The 15,752-nt window shown below is 42.4% G+C and overlaps 1 protein-coding gene across 14 annotated transcripts in view; it reads right to left on the minus strand.

The window, feature by feature from the left end:
- LOC113022962 (band 4.1-like protein 1) overlaps positions 1 to 15,752 on the minus strand; it is a 95,654-nt gene that overhangs the window by 20,679 nt on the left and 59,223 nt on the right. For 5 of the 14 annotated variants that reach the window (XM_026168950.2, XM_026168947.2, XM_080302113.1 and 2 more), the window contains exons 4-16: positions 15,605 to 15,709; positions 9,312 to 9,354; positions 9,030 to 9,105; positions 8,445 to 8,663; positions 7,999 to 8,086; positions 7,768 to 7,920; positions 6,090 to 6,187; positions 5,117 to 5,292; positions 4,672 to 4,901; positions 4,259 to 4,297; positions 3,681 to 3,725; positions 2,163 to 2,312; positions 927 to 1,013 (exon numbers count right to left, since the gene is read on the minus strand). In XM_026168950.2, coding sequence (XP_026024735.1) covers positions 927 to 1,013; positions 2,163 to 2,312; positions 3,681 to 3,725; positions 4,259 to 4,297; positions 4,672 to 4,901; positions 5,117 to 5,292; positions 6,090 to 6,187; positions 7,768 to 7,920; positions 7,999 to 8,086; positions 8,445 to 8,663; positions 9,030 to 9,105; positions 9,312 to 9,354; positions 15,605 to 15,709 — 1,509 coding nt within the window. The remainder of the gene's footprint in view (positions 1 to 926; positions 1,014 to 2,162; positions 2,313 to 3,680; positions 3,726 to 4,258; positions 4,298 to 4,671; positions 4,902 to 5,116; positions 5,293 to 6,089; positions 6,188 to 7,767; positions 7,921 to 7,998; positions 8,087 to 8,444; positions 8,664 to 9,029; positions 9,106 to 9,311; positions 9,355 to 15,604; positions 15,710 to 15,752) is intronic. The other 9 variants (XM_026168949.2, XM_080302114.1, XM_080302116.1 and 6 more) reach the window with 7 other exon arrangements.

Consider the following 15,752-nt stretch of genomic DNA (forward strand, 5'->3'; position numbering starts at 1 on the left):
ATAACTTCTAAAGGCTCAGTGCCTTTGCTAAGTCTAAGTCAGACTAGGATAGTTGAATAGGGCAAACAAAGTATCCTCACTGCTTTATATTGCCAGTGAGTCATTACAGACTCTAACAACTCACCATGATAGCATTAGTACAAAATATAAGCCCTTCTTTCCTTTTTGAGTGCCACTAGTCAGAGCAGGTGTTGCTGACTGTTACCAGGGCAACATCAGTAAGAGGCTCGAGTCCGACAGGGGGTCGTTTTTTGTGGCTGTAAATGACTCGGTATTTATTTTTCTGAAACAGTCAAACTTACAATAGACTAACTGTGAGTAAAATGAAGACACGTCTAACTCTACAGACTAGTCTAATGTTTCTTTGTGGACTGCTCCTCAGTCCTGCTCTGTGTTTTAGGGCACAATGTTTAGGCGCTATTACAGTCCAGACAGTATAAAGGATAGATGTAGCAACCGTGATGTTGGTTGGCAAAGTCCAGTTAGGAAGACTCAAGATGAGCTTTTCCACCATTGCCATCTTGACAAAAATGGGGCAGAGCTGACTGAGAAACCGCACGCTCGTTGCCTGTTGAGTTGAGATTGACAGCTCGTTATGCAATGAGCATGCGGTCTCATACTACAGGTACTTTTTTTATTTCTAAAGGACCGCAAGTCTTTCTGCAGCTACAACTATCATAATCCAGCAGCCTTCAGATAGAATCCAGCTTTAAGGTGCTCCTGCTTTGGCTTTATGCATATCAATTGTAACAGACATTATTATTGAAACTACTTTTTTTGTCATACGTCATAGCAAAGTCATCTTTTCAGCAAGTTTTTGCTGGGTGGGGAAAGACAGCAGTACATAATAGGAATTGCACTGCACCATGCCAATGCTACAAACAGTAAACTGCTTAGTGAAAGAGAAAGAGTGAGAGATGTGCAACCTCGGGTGAAGTCACCAGAGTCTTCTGGACGAAACCCTCAACAGACAGGCTGTTAACAGGTTCCTTTCCCATTGCCCGGCCCACCGACTGACCGAGACGAGGCAGAAAAGAGGGTTTAAAAGAGAGAAGGAAGAACAGCCATTAGAGCAATTTTGTGAGACACAACTTCAAGCAAAAGGCAGAAAGAATCAGTGTTAACAGGATACAAGCGAGTTGTTCTAGCAGAAACTTTTTAATGAACTTCAAACTAAAATCATGCAGCTCCATGTACCTGACAGCCACCAAATCCACATAAGCAAATCTGGAGGCATTTGCAATGCAAAAAGATTTTTTTTTTTTATTCTGCAACAACATCAAAGAGCTGAGTTTCACTAAATCTCTTGGAAACAGTAAAGAGCAGCAAGACTTTCCCAGCTTTCGAATGTCACTCAAACAGAAACAACCCCGACCTCTGGAATGAAGCACACAGCAGATTACATTTTCTGCCACAGACAACATTTGACATTCTGTGGTTATAATCTGATTGTGGCAGACAGCAGATGAGAGATTGTCTGAAGGCAACTTAGGCACCAGCAAACACTATCCTATCTGAAGAGGCCAATCTCATCTTTAAAAGCCCTATTACCACAATACCATGAAAGCTTGAGAGATTTTGTGATCTAGCATAAAGAAAACGATCTAACTGTTAGGCAATCAGGGGAGAAAAAAACGACTGATGATTGGTTCTCGAGTGCCTCGCATTGAGAAAATCTCAAAAACATCTCGGATCTAATCTCTTCAAGATGTTTCCTTGTGTGCTACTTGTCAGTCATCTTCAAGCACCTCGGAGATATTTAGAGAATTATCCTGGTATTCCAGAGAAAAGGTAGAAAGCAATTCATTACACGGCTGTCCTAAAATAAACAGGGGATTTGTATGTTTGTTTCCGACTGCCATGATATTGGAGACACCTGTTTGAAATGCCTGCAGGGAAAACAGAATCTATCTTCAACAATCACGCTCAATCACTATGTTTCTTTAAATCATATGACCGTGCAGTATCTCTTTAGGCTAATGAAGCAGTTAAAAACCTGCATAACGAGCACGAGAGCGAGAAGTGGAAAGAGGACACTGGCACACGGGAATATCGATGGCCTTTAATGGAATGTCAAGTTTTAGAGGTCGCTAGATTTGAGATATTGGCCATAATGGACCTGAAAGCCCTCCACAGCTCCCCTACCCTCATCCCCCACTCACAGCCTTCTTCTCTGGTGTGCTGGTTGGGGAGGTCGCTGACAGACGCTTCTCGCGGTTCATCAGCTTGCTGTTGGGCTCCCTCAAGGCTCTCTTTAGCTCATTGATGCTGGCCTGGTGCTTCAGCAAGACGTCCTGCGACTTATCCAGAAACTAGAGAAGAGCAGAAGATAACAGTCCATCAGTCTGTCATGAACACCTGAGACTTGTATGGCATGTATGGGAACGTTGTGAGGTAATACTTCATGTACACAGGGAGAGGAGGCCACGCAAACTGCTCGCATTTATGCCAGTTAGAGATTCCGCTAACATTTTGGTCCTTTGTGCTGGTGTTCACTGACATTTAAGATGCTTATTGAAGCTACAGCATGGCTTCAATAAGTTACGACAGAATTAGCTTTCAAAACACGAATGAGCACAACAATCAAGGCACGCACTGCAAAGAGGATGCAAGACAAAATGAATATGAATAATCAATTAATGCCGTTCGCTAATCAAAACTCAGAAAGCTCTCTTTTTGGAAGATTGGACAACAGCTACAGGAAACAAAACAAAACCCATATTCCTTCACCTGCATAAACAGTATTCTGCAGTTCACCTGAAGAAACGGCTGTTCAGAACAGGAACTTATACTGTTTCTAGTGCAACATCCCCTCTTTGAGCTTTTCAGTTCCACTAACAGTATAACAGGTAAATATTTATCTGATAAATGCCCCCTACAGATATAACTGCACCAATCATAACATTATAAACTGTGACAGGTGAAGTGGATAACACTTATTATCTTTTAATCCTGTCACCTGTTAATGGGTGGGGTATTTTAGGGAGCAAATTAGCATTTTATCCTCAAAGTTGGTGCTTTAGAAGCAAGAAAAACAGGCAAGGGTCAGGATCTGAGCAAGTTTGATGACGTTTAAACTGTGATGGATACACCACTGCGTGAGAGGATGTCTAAACGCAGCTATAGTAGGGTGTTCCTGGCCTACAGAGCTCAGTATCTATCAAAAGTGATGGTGAAACAACAAAGGCGATGGGCGGCTAAGGCTCATCGATGCACGTGGGGTCAAAGGCTGTCAACAGACGAGCTACTATAGCTCATACTGCTGAAAAAGTTCATGCTGGTTCTGATAGGTGTCAGAATACAGCAGCATTTTACAATATGAAGTGTTGTTGATGTTTTCAGTGGATGTTACTGTGCTTAAAGTAGAGCTTTGAATGAAGGACTTGTAATACAACCTAAAAATGGAGAACTTGTACCAGCACATTCACTTAAGTCGAGCATCTGAGTGCTTTTCCCAGAGAAGAATGCACCGATGCTGCATTACAGGCACTTAAGGACGGGGAGAAGCTCACGTCTATCTCTGAAAGCAGTGCTAGAGATTTGTTGCTGGATGTTTCAAATACCTTTTAAAATATATAAATAAATCAAATATAAACTGACTGAAAAGATGCGGGCAAACCTCAGTCTATTAAAGGCACACACGACAAGAAGCACAAGAGCCAAAATCCAAGAACCTGTACCTCCTGTTTGTGCCGAGGAGTAGTCTCCTGGTCCAACTGAGAGAGCTGAGTTGGTTGCAGGACAATGGGCGAGCAAGAGAGGGGGTCAAAGGTGAAGAGTGCGGGGCAAGAGAGTGCACGAACAAGGTCAGATGCAGACACAAGGCGGTAAGCCGGTGAGAGGACAAGCAGGCAGACAGAAAGCAAAGATTTAGCTATCAGATACACGTATCATGCTGAGACAGATTCTGAAATGAGAAAATAAAGCCATCCCAGTAAATTTTGAACATTTAATAAAACTATAAGCATTACAGCCATATCTAAATCTTAAGTGAACCTTTACACCTAATTCTGACCATCAGTGTCTTTCAAATGTTTGCTGGGATGCCAAAGGCCACTACAGCCTTTGGATCACTTGTTAATGTGGTGCAATGCAGTATAGCTTTTTTTGTTTGTCAGTGATGACAGCCACAGGTACAGAGACAAAACCCAGTGGGAGATATGCAGAGAGGGCGAGGAACAATTAACAGACACAGTATTTATAATAAAGACAGCATACAGACAGACAGACAGAGACCAAATCACCAGACACCAAATACCTCCTGTTTACTGTCAATTGGTGACCCGGCCTCCTCCTTCTCGCCAGCAGGAGTTTAAAAATAGAAAAAGCATGTTAGTAAACAGAGGCACGGCTCGGGTCTGCATTTGTCAGCATAATGAGAAAGGGTTAAAAACTGTAAAGCCGTTAGCAGGATTTATGAGCAGTGCAGAGTAAGCATGTAAGCCTGAGTGAAAGGAGAAGAGTTAGTGAATGCTAAATCCAGCAAAGCTGCCACGGCGTTATGCCCCTGCTGGATAAACCTCAGCTGGACTGAGACGCTTGCACTGCACCTCTTTACATCATCGCCTCCCCGCACTTAAGCCAGAGTTGTGGGCAAGGTGACTAAAAGTGTGCGTTTAGCCCTTCTGTCATTGGAAACGCATTAAAGCTCCATTGGGAGGTCTTTATTACCATGATCTCTTTTTTTCTGCTTGGAGTCACGTTGCCGTCATGGTCTTTGTCCTGCTCCGCCTCCCGGCCCTGCTCGTGCTCCTTCTCCTCTTCGTCCTGTTCCAAACTTGGCTCCAGCTCTGTTTCCTGCTCGTCCCCGGAGGGGCTGTGCAGCCGTCGGTGTTCACTGATGCTGCGGTGAGAAAGGCCGTCGTGGTTCTCGCACATGGCTGATACCGGCCGTGAGAACTCTGTTGGTCAGACAGATGAGAAGCGTTGGATATTCTGGGAAGGACACTTAATTTACTTTCTTCCACAGATGATGAGAAAAGGTTGTCTTTGGCTTAACTTAGTTTAGCTTCACATGCTGTTCAAAGGTAAAAACAGTGTGATTTACAACACTACTCTTTGAGCAAAGTGAAGCTAGCTTTTCCTCCCTGAGAAGCCTTCATGCTGCACTGCTCACCTCCATCCAAGCTCCGGGAAAGCAGATACCTCTTACTGGTCGACCGCTCGAAGTGAGGAGCAGGCCGGTCTATGAGAGCACTGGCCTGCCTGGTTTGAGCCTGCGTCCTTCCGCTGTATCGAAACTTTGAACCCATCACCAAGAATCCCTTAGGAGGAGGCTCAGGAGATACCAGCCTGTGAAACAGACTGTGATAAGCAAGCAATCTAGATCTCTCAAAGGCAAAATACAGAGATATGTGGATTACTAATAGCTGAATAAATTATTTCAAGTCCAACTTAAATAAATGTGCATCATGTTTTCAGCTTCAAATTCACAGATTCAAGCTTCCCATGGATTGAAATGGTTCCATTTATTTGTTCACAGAAAGATTTATTCACACCTTTCATAAACTCTGGTCCATTGTTGATCCATATTTGTTGATCTATATTTGCCTGTTCTAATGAAACCATTACAATACAACAATTGCTGACCAGGAAGAGTTCTACTATTTTCTTTCCTCTCTCCACCCAACTGGCCACAGCAGATGGCTGCCAGAGATGTTTTCCTGTTAAAAAGCAGTTCTTTCTTCCCACAGACACCAAGTGTTTGCTTAACTGTTGAATCTTGGAGGTTTTCCCTTTAATATCTCAGGGCCTTACCTTACAATATAAAGTGCCTTGTGGTGACTGTTACTGTAAACTAGCTTGACCTTTAGGGTAAAGCTAGACTTCTCCTTTATCACTCTATAATACGTACATGCAATTGTAACTGCGTGCTATCACATAGAGAGCTGTATCATGCAGTTCATACATGTGTGACCTCTGTAATGCTAAATCAGTATATAAGTTAAGTTTACTAGCAAAGCCACGGTGACCATGGCAGTAGCCCGAGCGACTGTGCCTAATGAAGCTGTACACAGGGAAGTGTTCGGTTTGCTTTGATGGCCATCGAACGAAAAACCCTCCAACCATGAGAGCGGATCGATTCTTACCGGAAGAAGGTGTGATGCTCGATGCAGACCTTCCACAGCCTCTTGGCAGCTCTGTGGTTGGGGAGCTTAAAACCAATTGTACTTTCAAACTGTTCATACTAGAGGAGAGAGAAAATATGGAGAGACAGGGAAGGTGAGAGCTGAAAACACCACCAGGTATGTTTACTCTGTTTTGCTGAAGGGCGCATCAATTTGTTGGACGAACATTTAGAGAGAGTCCTAAAAATCTATAAATATACAGCATCTCATATCTGAATGATCACTGGAGCCAATCAATAAAAACAGTCCTTGTTTTGTGCTTGCAAAAAACTGCTGGCACCAAACTTATGTCAATATATAAGCTACCTTATTATTTACATATATTCTGCAGACTGGACAGAAGGCAGCAGGTCAGAGGCAGGAAGGATAACATGCAGTGTTCAGAGGCTGGGAGCAAATGAGTGGAAAACAACTTCATGGCTCTATATTTACACTCTTTATCCCTCTGTTCTGACTGTGGCTGCAGCTGCAGCAGCTCTGTTAAAAGACTTCTTTCTTTGGCTCTATCACAGGCTCACTGTGCAGCTCTGTCACTTGACTGGGTCTCGCCCAGACAGCCTGACACTTTGAGGCTCAGCATGGAGGATAAGCTGCAGCACAATGACAAGGGCCAAAATAGAGACCCTTATAATAGAGGTATAAGGCTGTGTTTAGTGTGTGTGTGTTCAGGCTGGTTATTGTTTCCTTTATGACTCCATATATATATATATATATATATATATATATATATATATATATATATATATACATAAAGGAAACAATAACCAGCCTGATTTCAAATATCTTACATGCTGTATATAAAATATGGGCATAACTCAGCTCATACAAGGTCATAGTCCATAAACTTGGTCATAACTAAGTTTATGGGCTTGATCTGTAGTTGTCAGCATGTAGATTTGAATAATTCTGGTCATCATTAAAGCTGTATGGTAGTACTAGGGTAGCAGCTGCTACCCTCTGAGCATGCCGTGTCAGCCAGATCACCTCCTCGCTCATTAAAACACCAAGATAGTGACACCCAATGGGATTTTACTGACAAATGGGTGCTGCCATTGTGGCCAGGCACGTCCATCTACTAACACCTCAAAAGCTCTCGAATTTAAGTTCTTTATTTCATAAGCTACAGGTGCACAAACGCCCTGTAGTGGCCTTATGGGGCGGGTCAGGCAACCGGTAGAGACTATGGAAATGTACAAAACTATACTTCCAGTCCTTGTGTTACTTAAAGCTAGCACAATGGTGGCTGTAGCAAGGAAATTCTTAAAATTGAGGCTCACATCTCCCTTTGGTTATGCACACATTTGTATGAAGATTTATTGTTCTAAGAGTGCACCAAGATCCTAAAAACCAAGAGCCCCATTTCCTTTGATTGTTGTATAAACAGACTAGTTCAGGCATGTCATACTCATACTCATTTTAGATTGTGGGCCAGATACAGCCTACTTTGATCTTAAGTGGGCCAAAGGAGTGAAATTTCTCTTTCTGTTAGTTTAAAGACATTTTTCATTTGAAAAAGCTGCAAAACTTTGGAAAAAGTTTTTCCAAAACTGGAAAGGGCCGGATTGGAGTCTTTCGCCGGGCCAATTCTGGCCCCTGGGCTTTATGTTTGACCCTCCTGGTCCTTAACCATAATGCGTACTTCTCCAGGTCTTATCTTGATGTAGAAGTTGCTCCTCTTGTATGAAATCTTAAGGATCTTTGGCCAGGCAAAGCGGTTGATCCTCAGCCTGTCACGGTAAATCAGCAGGCCATTGGCACAGACACCAAGCATTATTTCAATCCCCTCAGAATCCTGCAGCAAACACAGACAGAAATTATTCAGGAGTGCATTCATGACACCTGAAAATCAAAAAACGCCAGAATAGCCAACCTTAGCATGATGGAGGTCGACTCCGTACATGGACAATTTCTTTGCGTTCTCCAAGAAGTTCATTTCAGCCTCTGCTGGAGTCATCCCCCTAGAATAAGAGCAGAATAATAACAATACTGTAGCAGACTTTCTTAAATAAAAGATCCAGAATGGTGAACAGCGGGAGCAGTATTCGAACATGCTTGATATATTCTCTTCTAAGTTCCTCCCATCAAGTACTTCATTTGGGAGAATGCCAAAAAGCAGTGCCACAGCATCACCATGTGAATTGAGAAGTATTGTCACACTGGCAAGATTCACACTGTGTACATTTCAGTGACAGACGGCATCTATCAGCAATGTGCATGATGAAGTGTTTTTGATGCAACTGAAAACTCATCAGATGATCACCCTAAGACACTTGTGGATACACAAAGGTCTGATTTAAACAACAGCGTGTCATGTACTTGTAGTTTCGATGGAGCTCCATCACCCTCTCCTCCAGCTCGCGCGTCTGATTGGGAGCAAAGCGGAAATCGCTGACGTAGTCGGTGCCGTGGTCATCCTGGTCGTAGTCTCCCAGCTCGGCCTGAACGGTGTAGGAGCCCAGGAGGGCGTGAGTGACGAACGAGCACGGCAGGCGACCTGACAGCATGTCATCCCTCAGCTGCAGACACAGGTAGTATCTGTCAGATGAGACGAAAAAGGGGAGGAGAGGAAGGAGTGTTGGCAGTCAAACAAGCCCGAGCCAATGCAAGCTCCAACAAGTATTCAGCCTAGTTAATCCATGGCAGTTAGTAGCATTCCAGGGCTAATCCTTCAAAAGAAGAGAGGGATTTGGGCTGCTCTGACACTGGGGCAAATATGCCATGAGAATTGTTACAATGTGTTTATGTAAACATCCATCAGTGGGAATATATAAAAAAGGAAATTATCTGTACTGCTGACACGTGTTAGCGATTTATCCTTTGAATAATTCTGAGGAGCACCTGACAGCACAGCCAGAGGAATTATGACTGGAGATGTAGTAGAAGTGTGTGTCAGCACTCTACCTGGTAATATCTTCCATGAGCTGGGAGGGGTCAGGAGGGTAGAACTTGACAGCGAAGGCAAAGTGCCACGGAGAGTCTGGTGAGAGATTGTATTGAGAGCAGGAAGCTTAAACACATCCAGTATAACGGAAAAAAAGTGTTCATTAGAAGGCAGTTTTGGAGCTCTTCTTAGCAATTTAGCTGACAACTCCAAGTACAATGAGCAACAAAGCTAGTTTTATGTCTCTGCTAATTGAATTTTAAAATATTAATCCACTACAGCTACTTGGAAAAGACACTCACTGCGCATTTGCTTCTTGATCTCCTTGGAGGGGTCCAACCAATTCTGAAAGACAGAAGGCAGAAATCACACAGAGTAGACTGGAAACATGGCTAATGCACACCCCGGTGTCACATTTTACTCTAATTGCCGCATGTGTTCCTTATGAAAGCCTCTCCATATGGTAAACAAAGAGACTGAGCCCTCCCCTGCTGAGGCATTCAAACCCGCACAGAGCAGTCGTGTTTTATCACTGCGCCACAAACTCACTGTCAGCCAGTTACCTATGTGATCTCATAGCATCGGATTGTTCAGTGAACCAGTTCACCAACAGGGGCACCATTTCAGATTTGGTTGCTGGAGCATTTCATTAGCCGAAGAGTTTGTGTGAATTCACTTGTTACAGCAGCTGTAAATCATGCTGTTTAGACAGATGTCAGCGGGAAGACAGTAACAATATCTCCCACAAGAACTCTTAGGGAAAAAACGATGTATACTGCTGTGAAAAAGTATTTGCTCCTTAGTTCTTTTTTTGGCATATTTGTCACAACGAAATATTTCAGAACATGAAACAAATTTGAACATTAGACAATAATAATACCAAAATTGCTCCAAGAGTTCATTGGCGACTCATCTTGGAGGTCATAAATGAACAAAAAACAACATCTAAACAAATGCAGGTCACACTCGCCTTGAGGTCAGAGTTCATGATTCAACACTGTGCAAAAATGGGACTGCTGAGTAAACAGAACACAACTGGACAACATCTCACTGATCCCAGAGACTGTTGGGAAAGTGTTCTGTGAACTGCCGAGTAAAAAGGTAAACTTTTGGAAGGTTTGAGTCCCATTACATCTGGCATAACACCAAGAACACCATGCCAGCAGGCAAGCATGGTGATGGTCATGATCTGGGGCTGATTTGCTTCAGGACCTCTTTGTCTCTACTAGACAATCAGGGAGACGATTATCTGGCCATCGGTTCATGCCCTGAAGCTCAAGAGCAGGACAATGATCCAAAACAGACTCGCAAGACCACCTCTGAATGAGTAAAAAAGACTAAATTCTTCAATCTGATTGTGATGCTTTGATAAGATTTCAAAAGTGTGGGCATAAAGTCTTCAAAAGTGGTGTGAAAGACTCACTATCAGTTATTCCAAACACTTGGTTGCATTTGCGTGATGAAGATTTTGGTTCCATTTGGGGGTTTGCAATGTTTTCTGTGTTCAATGTCATGTTTTCTTATTTTTTTTACCTTTCTCAAGGCTTCTGATGACGTCTTTTTCTGACCTTATATCCAGTTACTACTGTTATTTATGCATTGTTTCCATTATTTAATTCAACCAAAACAACCTCATAGTTGTAATTTTAATACATGATACATACTCTAATCAGAAAAGTCTGAAAAATGTATATTTTTTACATTTAAAATAAGCAGCTTCTCTCTTTAAACCAGCTTATCTTCTGACTGGCTGCCCCTGACTTCAGCAGGATTTGTGCTTCTGTGCGGAGGATCACAGAGGCACAAACCATTTGTCACCTTGTGGTGCACAGGCCTCGGAGTCAAGCGAAAATTTGACTTTAGAGTAATAGTAGTATTGCTGCTAGCCAGTAAAATTGCTTGTGCAGTTTGTTTGGCCTTGACATGAAGAAGTTTATCCCTGCGGTGAGAAACCACTTCGTCATTTATAAATAAAGTTTGTAAAAGGTGCCCGGCTTGGCTCAACTTCTAAACTAAGCTCCCCTGACTTGCCTTATTTGGGTACATTACTTGTTTGTACCAGTCTTGTCCCCAAATGTTTGGCACGCCCACCATTAATCAGTGAAGTGATGTGTATGAGTAAATCCTGGCTTAGAGCAGTATGAAGCCTGAGTTTAGTCTCCAAGACAGTCCCACTTAAACATACACTGACCTCCTTAATTGGAACCCTGTCTATGTGCACCCACTGTTGTATAAATGACGTAAAATAAGCTAACACATAGTATATCCTTTGTAAACATGAATTTATTGGTTCCTGGTTTATATACTACGATGTCAACAGATCAAAATTGCAGCAACACTTTTATTATAAAGAACAACTGCATTGTTCTTAGGCTAATTTAAGGTTTTTATGCCATAACATACTGAATTTCATATCAACAGCAGATTATTTAACAGCACAAACAGTTAATGGAATGCAAAATAATCTGAAACGGCTATTTCTGCCAAACATGCAAAAGTGAACCACACTGAGTCTATAGGCATGTTTGCTGGTCGGTAACTTCGTCACAGCATGGTAGCACACTCCCACTGTCAATGCTCATAAATGCCGCGTCCAAATTCATAGGCTGCATCCTCCTGAGGTCCTCCGAAGGCCGGGTAGACTGGAAGTAAACGGCTGTGAAATTGGACGGTCTAGCCTTCAGTTTTGCGTCACCGCTGTCTCAGTGGCGTTTAATAAACTCGGCCGTCTGTTCCTTTCTATCTAAAATATAACAGGACAGTGGCGTAAATTCTCGATCATCTCACACTTCTGTTTAATCAGTTTTCCGTTTGACATTTATTCAGCTGTAATCTCAAATAATGAAAACGATGTGCCGGGGGTTCGCTGTTCTCACCGGCTCTGGAGAGCCTTGAACCTCCGGCTAGCTATCAAGCTGATGGGTGCCTCCGAAAACATCGGAGTACTTTTGCAAATATGTGATGTCTTGATAAACTGAGCAGATGTTTGACGTTTACACAGCTACATTCTCACCTGAAAATATCTTAAAAAGTTAATTTTGTGACCCAGAAAGATTAGTAAGAGTAATATTAAAACTAAGTAGCTGCTGCTATTGTTGGAAACTGGAATTGGCTGGGCCACGCTATGAATTCTGGGATATGGCCACGAAGGATATACCCGACCCATCCCTCAAATCTTGGGAAAAGGAGGACGCATTTGTCGGCCACATTCGGAGGAGTCTACGAATTTGGACAGCCTTCGTCGTGTCGCTGTGACGTAATCGGCCTACAAATGCGGCCTCAGGAGGATGCAGCCCCCAAAGCCCCCAAAGTTTATATTCAGCACATATAACAAGTCTGTCTACAGTGGATGTTGTGGAAGCAAAGTTAAGATGCTGCTCAAGTCATTCATAAGAATCATCTAAACTTAAACCAATCAGCAGTTACCAAGAAGTTTCAGGAGAAATCAAAACTGTGATGCTGACAGCGGAGCTAGAGGAAAGGTCAGTGGACTAGCAAAAACCTAATTAAAGAAAATGAGTTGCAATGGGTGTCTATTGTTATGTAAATTCCACCCTCATGCTTACAGACATAAAAACGGGTGTTTGAGCAATCCACGATGCAGAGAGCTGACAGTGATCTGCACTAACCTGAAAACCACACAGCAGCTGTTTCCTAATGCTGACCGTCGTCTTGACAGCTGGTACTACACGAATCAGAGTGAAACCATGAAGAGTTGTTACACTACACTGCAACTCCGTGGCCTCAACGGGGACAAACTGCAAACTGTATCTCTCACAGTTTGCCTCCTGCGTTACTCCTCTGGTGTTTAATCGAACTGCTAAAGACTAAAGAGCCGCAGCCATTCGATTGTCACCATGAATCCACCTTCGATCAGCTAAGGGTAAAGAGAACTAGTCAGGTGCTGAAAAGCAGGAAAAACTTTTCATCACTGATTCATTATTTTACACTTTGTTTTTCAACTTTACTTTCTAAAGAAATCACATAGAATAAATGTTCTCTTGGAGAGCGGAGATTGAGTTCTTGTTCCCCCAACTGAGACAGGGAAAGGGCATCTGAAATGACATTTAAATTCTCAAGCTTGTTTGGTCTACCAATCAGCACTGACCCCTGACACTAAGCTCACGCTGTGCCCTGATAAGGCCGTCTTTGATGAGACTGTCATATTGTGAGGTCCAAGATTATCCTGTGCACCTCGAGTCACAGCATGTGAGCTGACAAACTGTGTACAAGCCAATGACTGGGGCAGAGGATACGCACCAGATGTTAAAAGGGGCTTGGTCTTGTCCTATCTTTAAAAGACTGGAGGTTCCTCTGTAGCCTGTTGTGCAATCCCATACCTACCCTCTGGGAAGACATCAATGAAAACCCCAGACCCACATCAAACACAGCACTCTCATGTGAGTTGACAGCCAGGACCCATCAGGTCCGTATTAATTATACGATTATATGATAAGTCTGGTCCGCACACCTTATAACAAAGCAACAACAATCCGTGACTAACATATTCAGACCTTCGTTTCAAAATGTCAAAAAGGTTGGTGTGCTGACTGGAGATTAATGTTAGAGCCCATTTATCAGGAAATAATTAAACTTCAGATGATGGAAAAAAGAGGCAAACGAAAGTCAAGTGACACAAAAACAAGCAAGATAATGCCACGAATCTTAAGGGTCAGTTCACCCGAGAGATTACTTCCACTGAGATATTGTTCAGAACTGTAAACACACAGATTCACTCTATGTGAGGCTGTTTCAGCTGTAATTATCAATATTTTTCTAATAACTTGTGAGTTCTTTTAACTTATTATGAGTACATGAGAACAAAGATGTGCTGCTCATCATGAATAATTTGTCCCCTAAGGTACCAATTGATGGACAAGTTAGTAACTATCTAGTGAACATGTAATCAAACTAAATGCTAATTTTGTGTCTGATCTATGCATGTCTTGCTATCTTAAAAGAAAAGCACTGCCTTATTTAGCCAGTGCTCTTTGTTATGGCTACACCACTACAATACATCCAGTCAACATTATTAATGCATGTGGTTTCTGATTACTCTTTCCTTTGGGCAATAGAGTCACTCTATGCTAACCATCAGTGAAACTTGCTTGCTAGGTGATATAGGTTGCAAAGATGTGGTGCTCTATCTCATACCCTCCATGTGATTGTGTTTGTTACTAGCAGCGTTCATCTGTAGTTTGTAGGGAAGGGCCTGTCTCGTCTGCAAACACTCACTGCAGCGACCAGAGCAATCACAAGGAGCTTTGTTGTTTAGCACTCACCTATTTCACCCAGTGACACCCAGCAAAAACTAGCCAACTGGTCTGGAATATACCTTCTTTCCTTACTGGAGTTACTGATGTTACCATGAAGTAGCTGATCAGTCTCTAGGCCTGTGTAAATGAATCCTTATATTCATGGTCTTAGTTCGCACTGAACTAATGTACATATTTACTGCTCTAACTCACATTTTCGTTTATGTTACATGATCACTAAACGCAGCAATCAGCTACTTGTATCTTTAGCAGCACCAAGTGGCAACATCAAGGCTTGAAATTCAGCACATCTAGAAATGATTTAATGCTGTTAAGACTCCTATGTTAATTGCTAACTATATTTTATAACCCATCCATCTGGATAAAAGGCAACGGCTGCTGTGATTGACAGGTGTTAAGACACCTGCAGCTGTAGCCGATAGCTGTCTGCCATACTTTACCTCTGCTAATTAAACTGGCTGAACTGGACCTCTAGACCCTCTTTGTGATGTTCGTGTCTTTTGTTGCATTTTTAACAGAAATATCTCACAGAAAAATGGTCCCGTGTGGTACAGCCTGTCAAGAAGGTTGTGCTTCAGTTCAGCATTTATTAATCTGCTGCTTAGCATTATTTAGCAGATATGTGTGCAGTTTATGAGTGCAGTCTGCTAATCGATCTTTTTAACTGATTACTGCGTACCTAATACATTTCTAAAAAACCTAGTCAAACAAATCCATGCATGGTTAGACAACCAACACTGAGAACCTTTCTCCTTTATCTAATTTCAAATAAAAAAATACTCAATAAGGTAATTTTATTAGCTAATTAGCCGGTGCGACCTAAAAGTTAAAACTTGCCTTTAGCTATTGCCTGAGAAAAAGCAGAAAGTCATCCTGCTTACTCTTCACCTTGCCATAGTCATAAATGAAAGAAACAGCAAAGTCACTGAAGTCATTTTGATCTAACTTTTCTTTTTAGCTCTTCAATTTTTTCTCAACTGTGCTCTTAGCTGGGGCCCGTGGAGATTTAACTCAACCCATGAAATTATTCTACCTCCGGAGCAGCTCTGCCTCTGAGAAATATTTCTATCACTAAATTTCATATATGCATCTTGCAAAGAGTAGATGAGGCACTTTCATTTCTTCTTCAACTGTACAACTTATTCAAATGTCTTTTGTCCAGGCCCAGACTTTAGCACGGACATTTCCATTTTCCATTCTTCTCTGAATGATGGATAGCGCACCCCAGAGAGTGCCAGCAAAAAACTGAAAGGAATACAGATTGTTTAGCGAGCATTGTTTATGCACTGAGAGGTTACTGTGGTACACAACTCACTGACCTTCTGGCTGTCTGTGTCGGCAAAGGTCAGACCAAAGTAGTCTTTCTCCAGCAAGTTAAGGTGTTCACACACCATGTCCATCAGGGTCTGTCCTTTGGAGTGTTTCTGCAAAGACAAACATACATGACATAAAAGTGTGGAAAAAGGT

Source organism: Astatotilapia calliptera, chromosome 5 (genome assembly GCF_964374335.1).
Source record: "Astatotilapia calliptera chromosome 5, fAstCal68.1, whole genome shotgun sequence".
NCBI classification, from domain to species: domain Eukaryota; kingdom Metazoa; phylum Chordata; class Actinopteri; order Cichliformes; family Cichlidae; genus Astatotilapia; species Astatotilapia calliptera.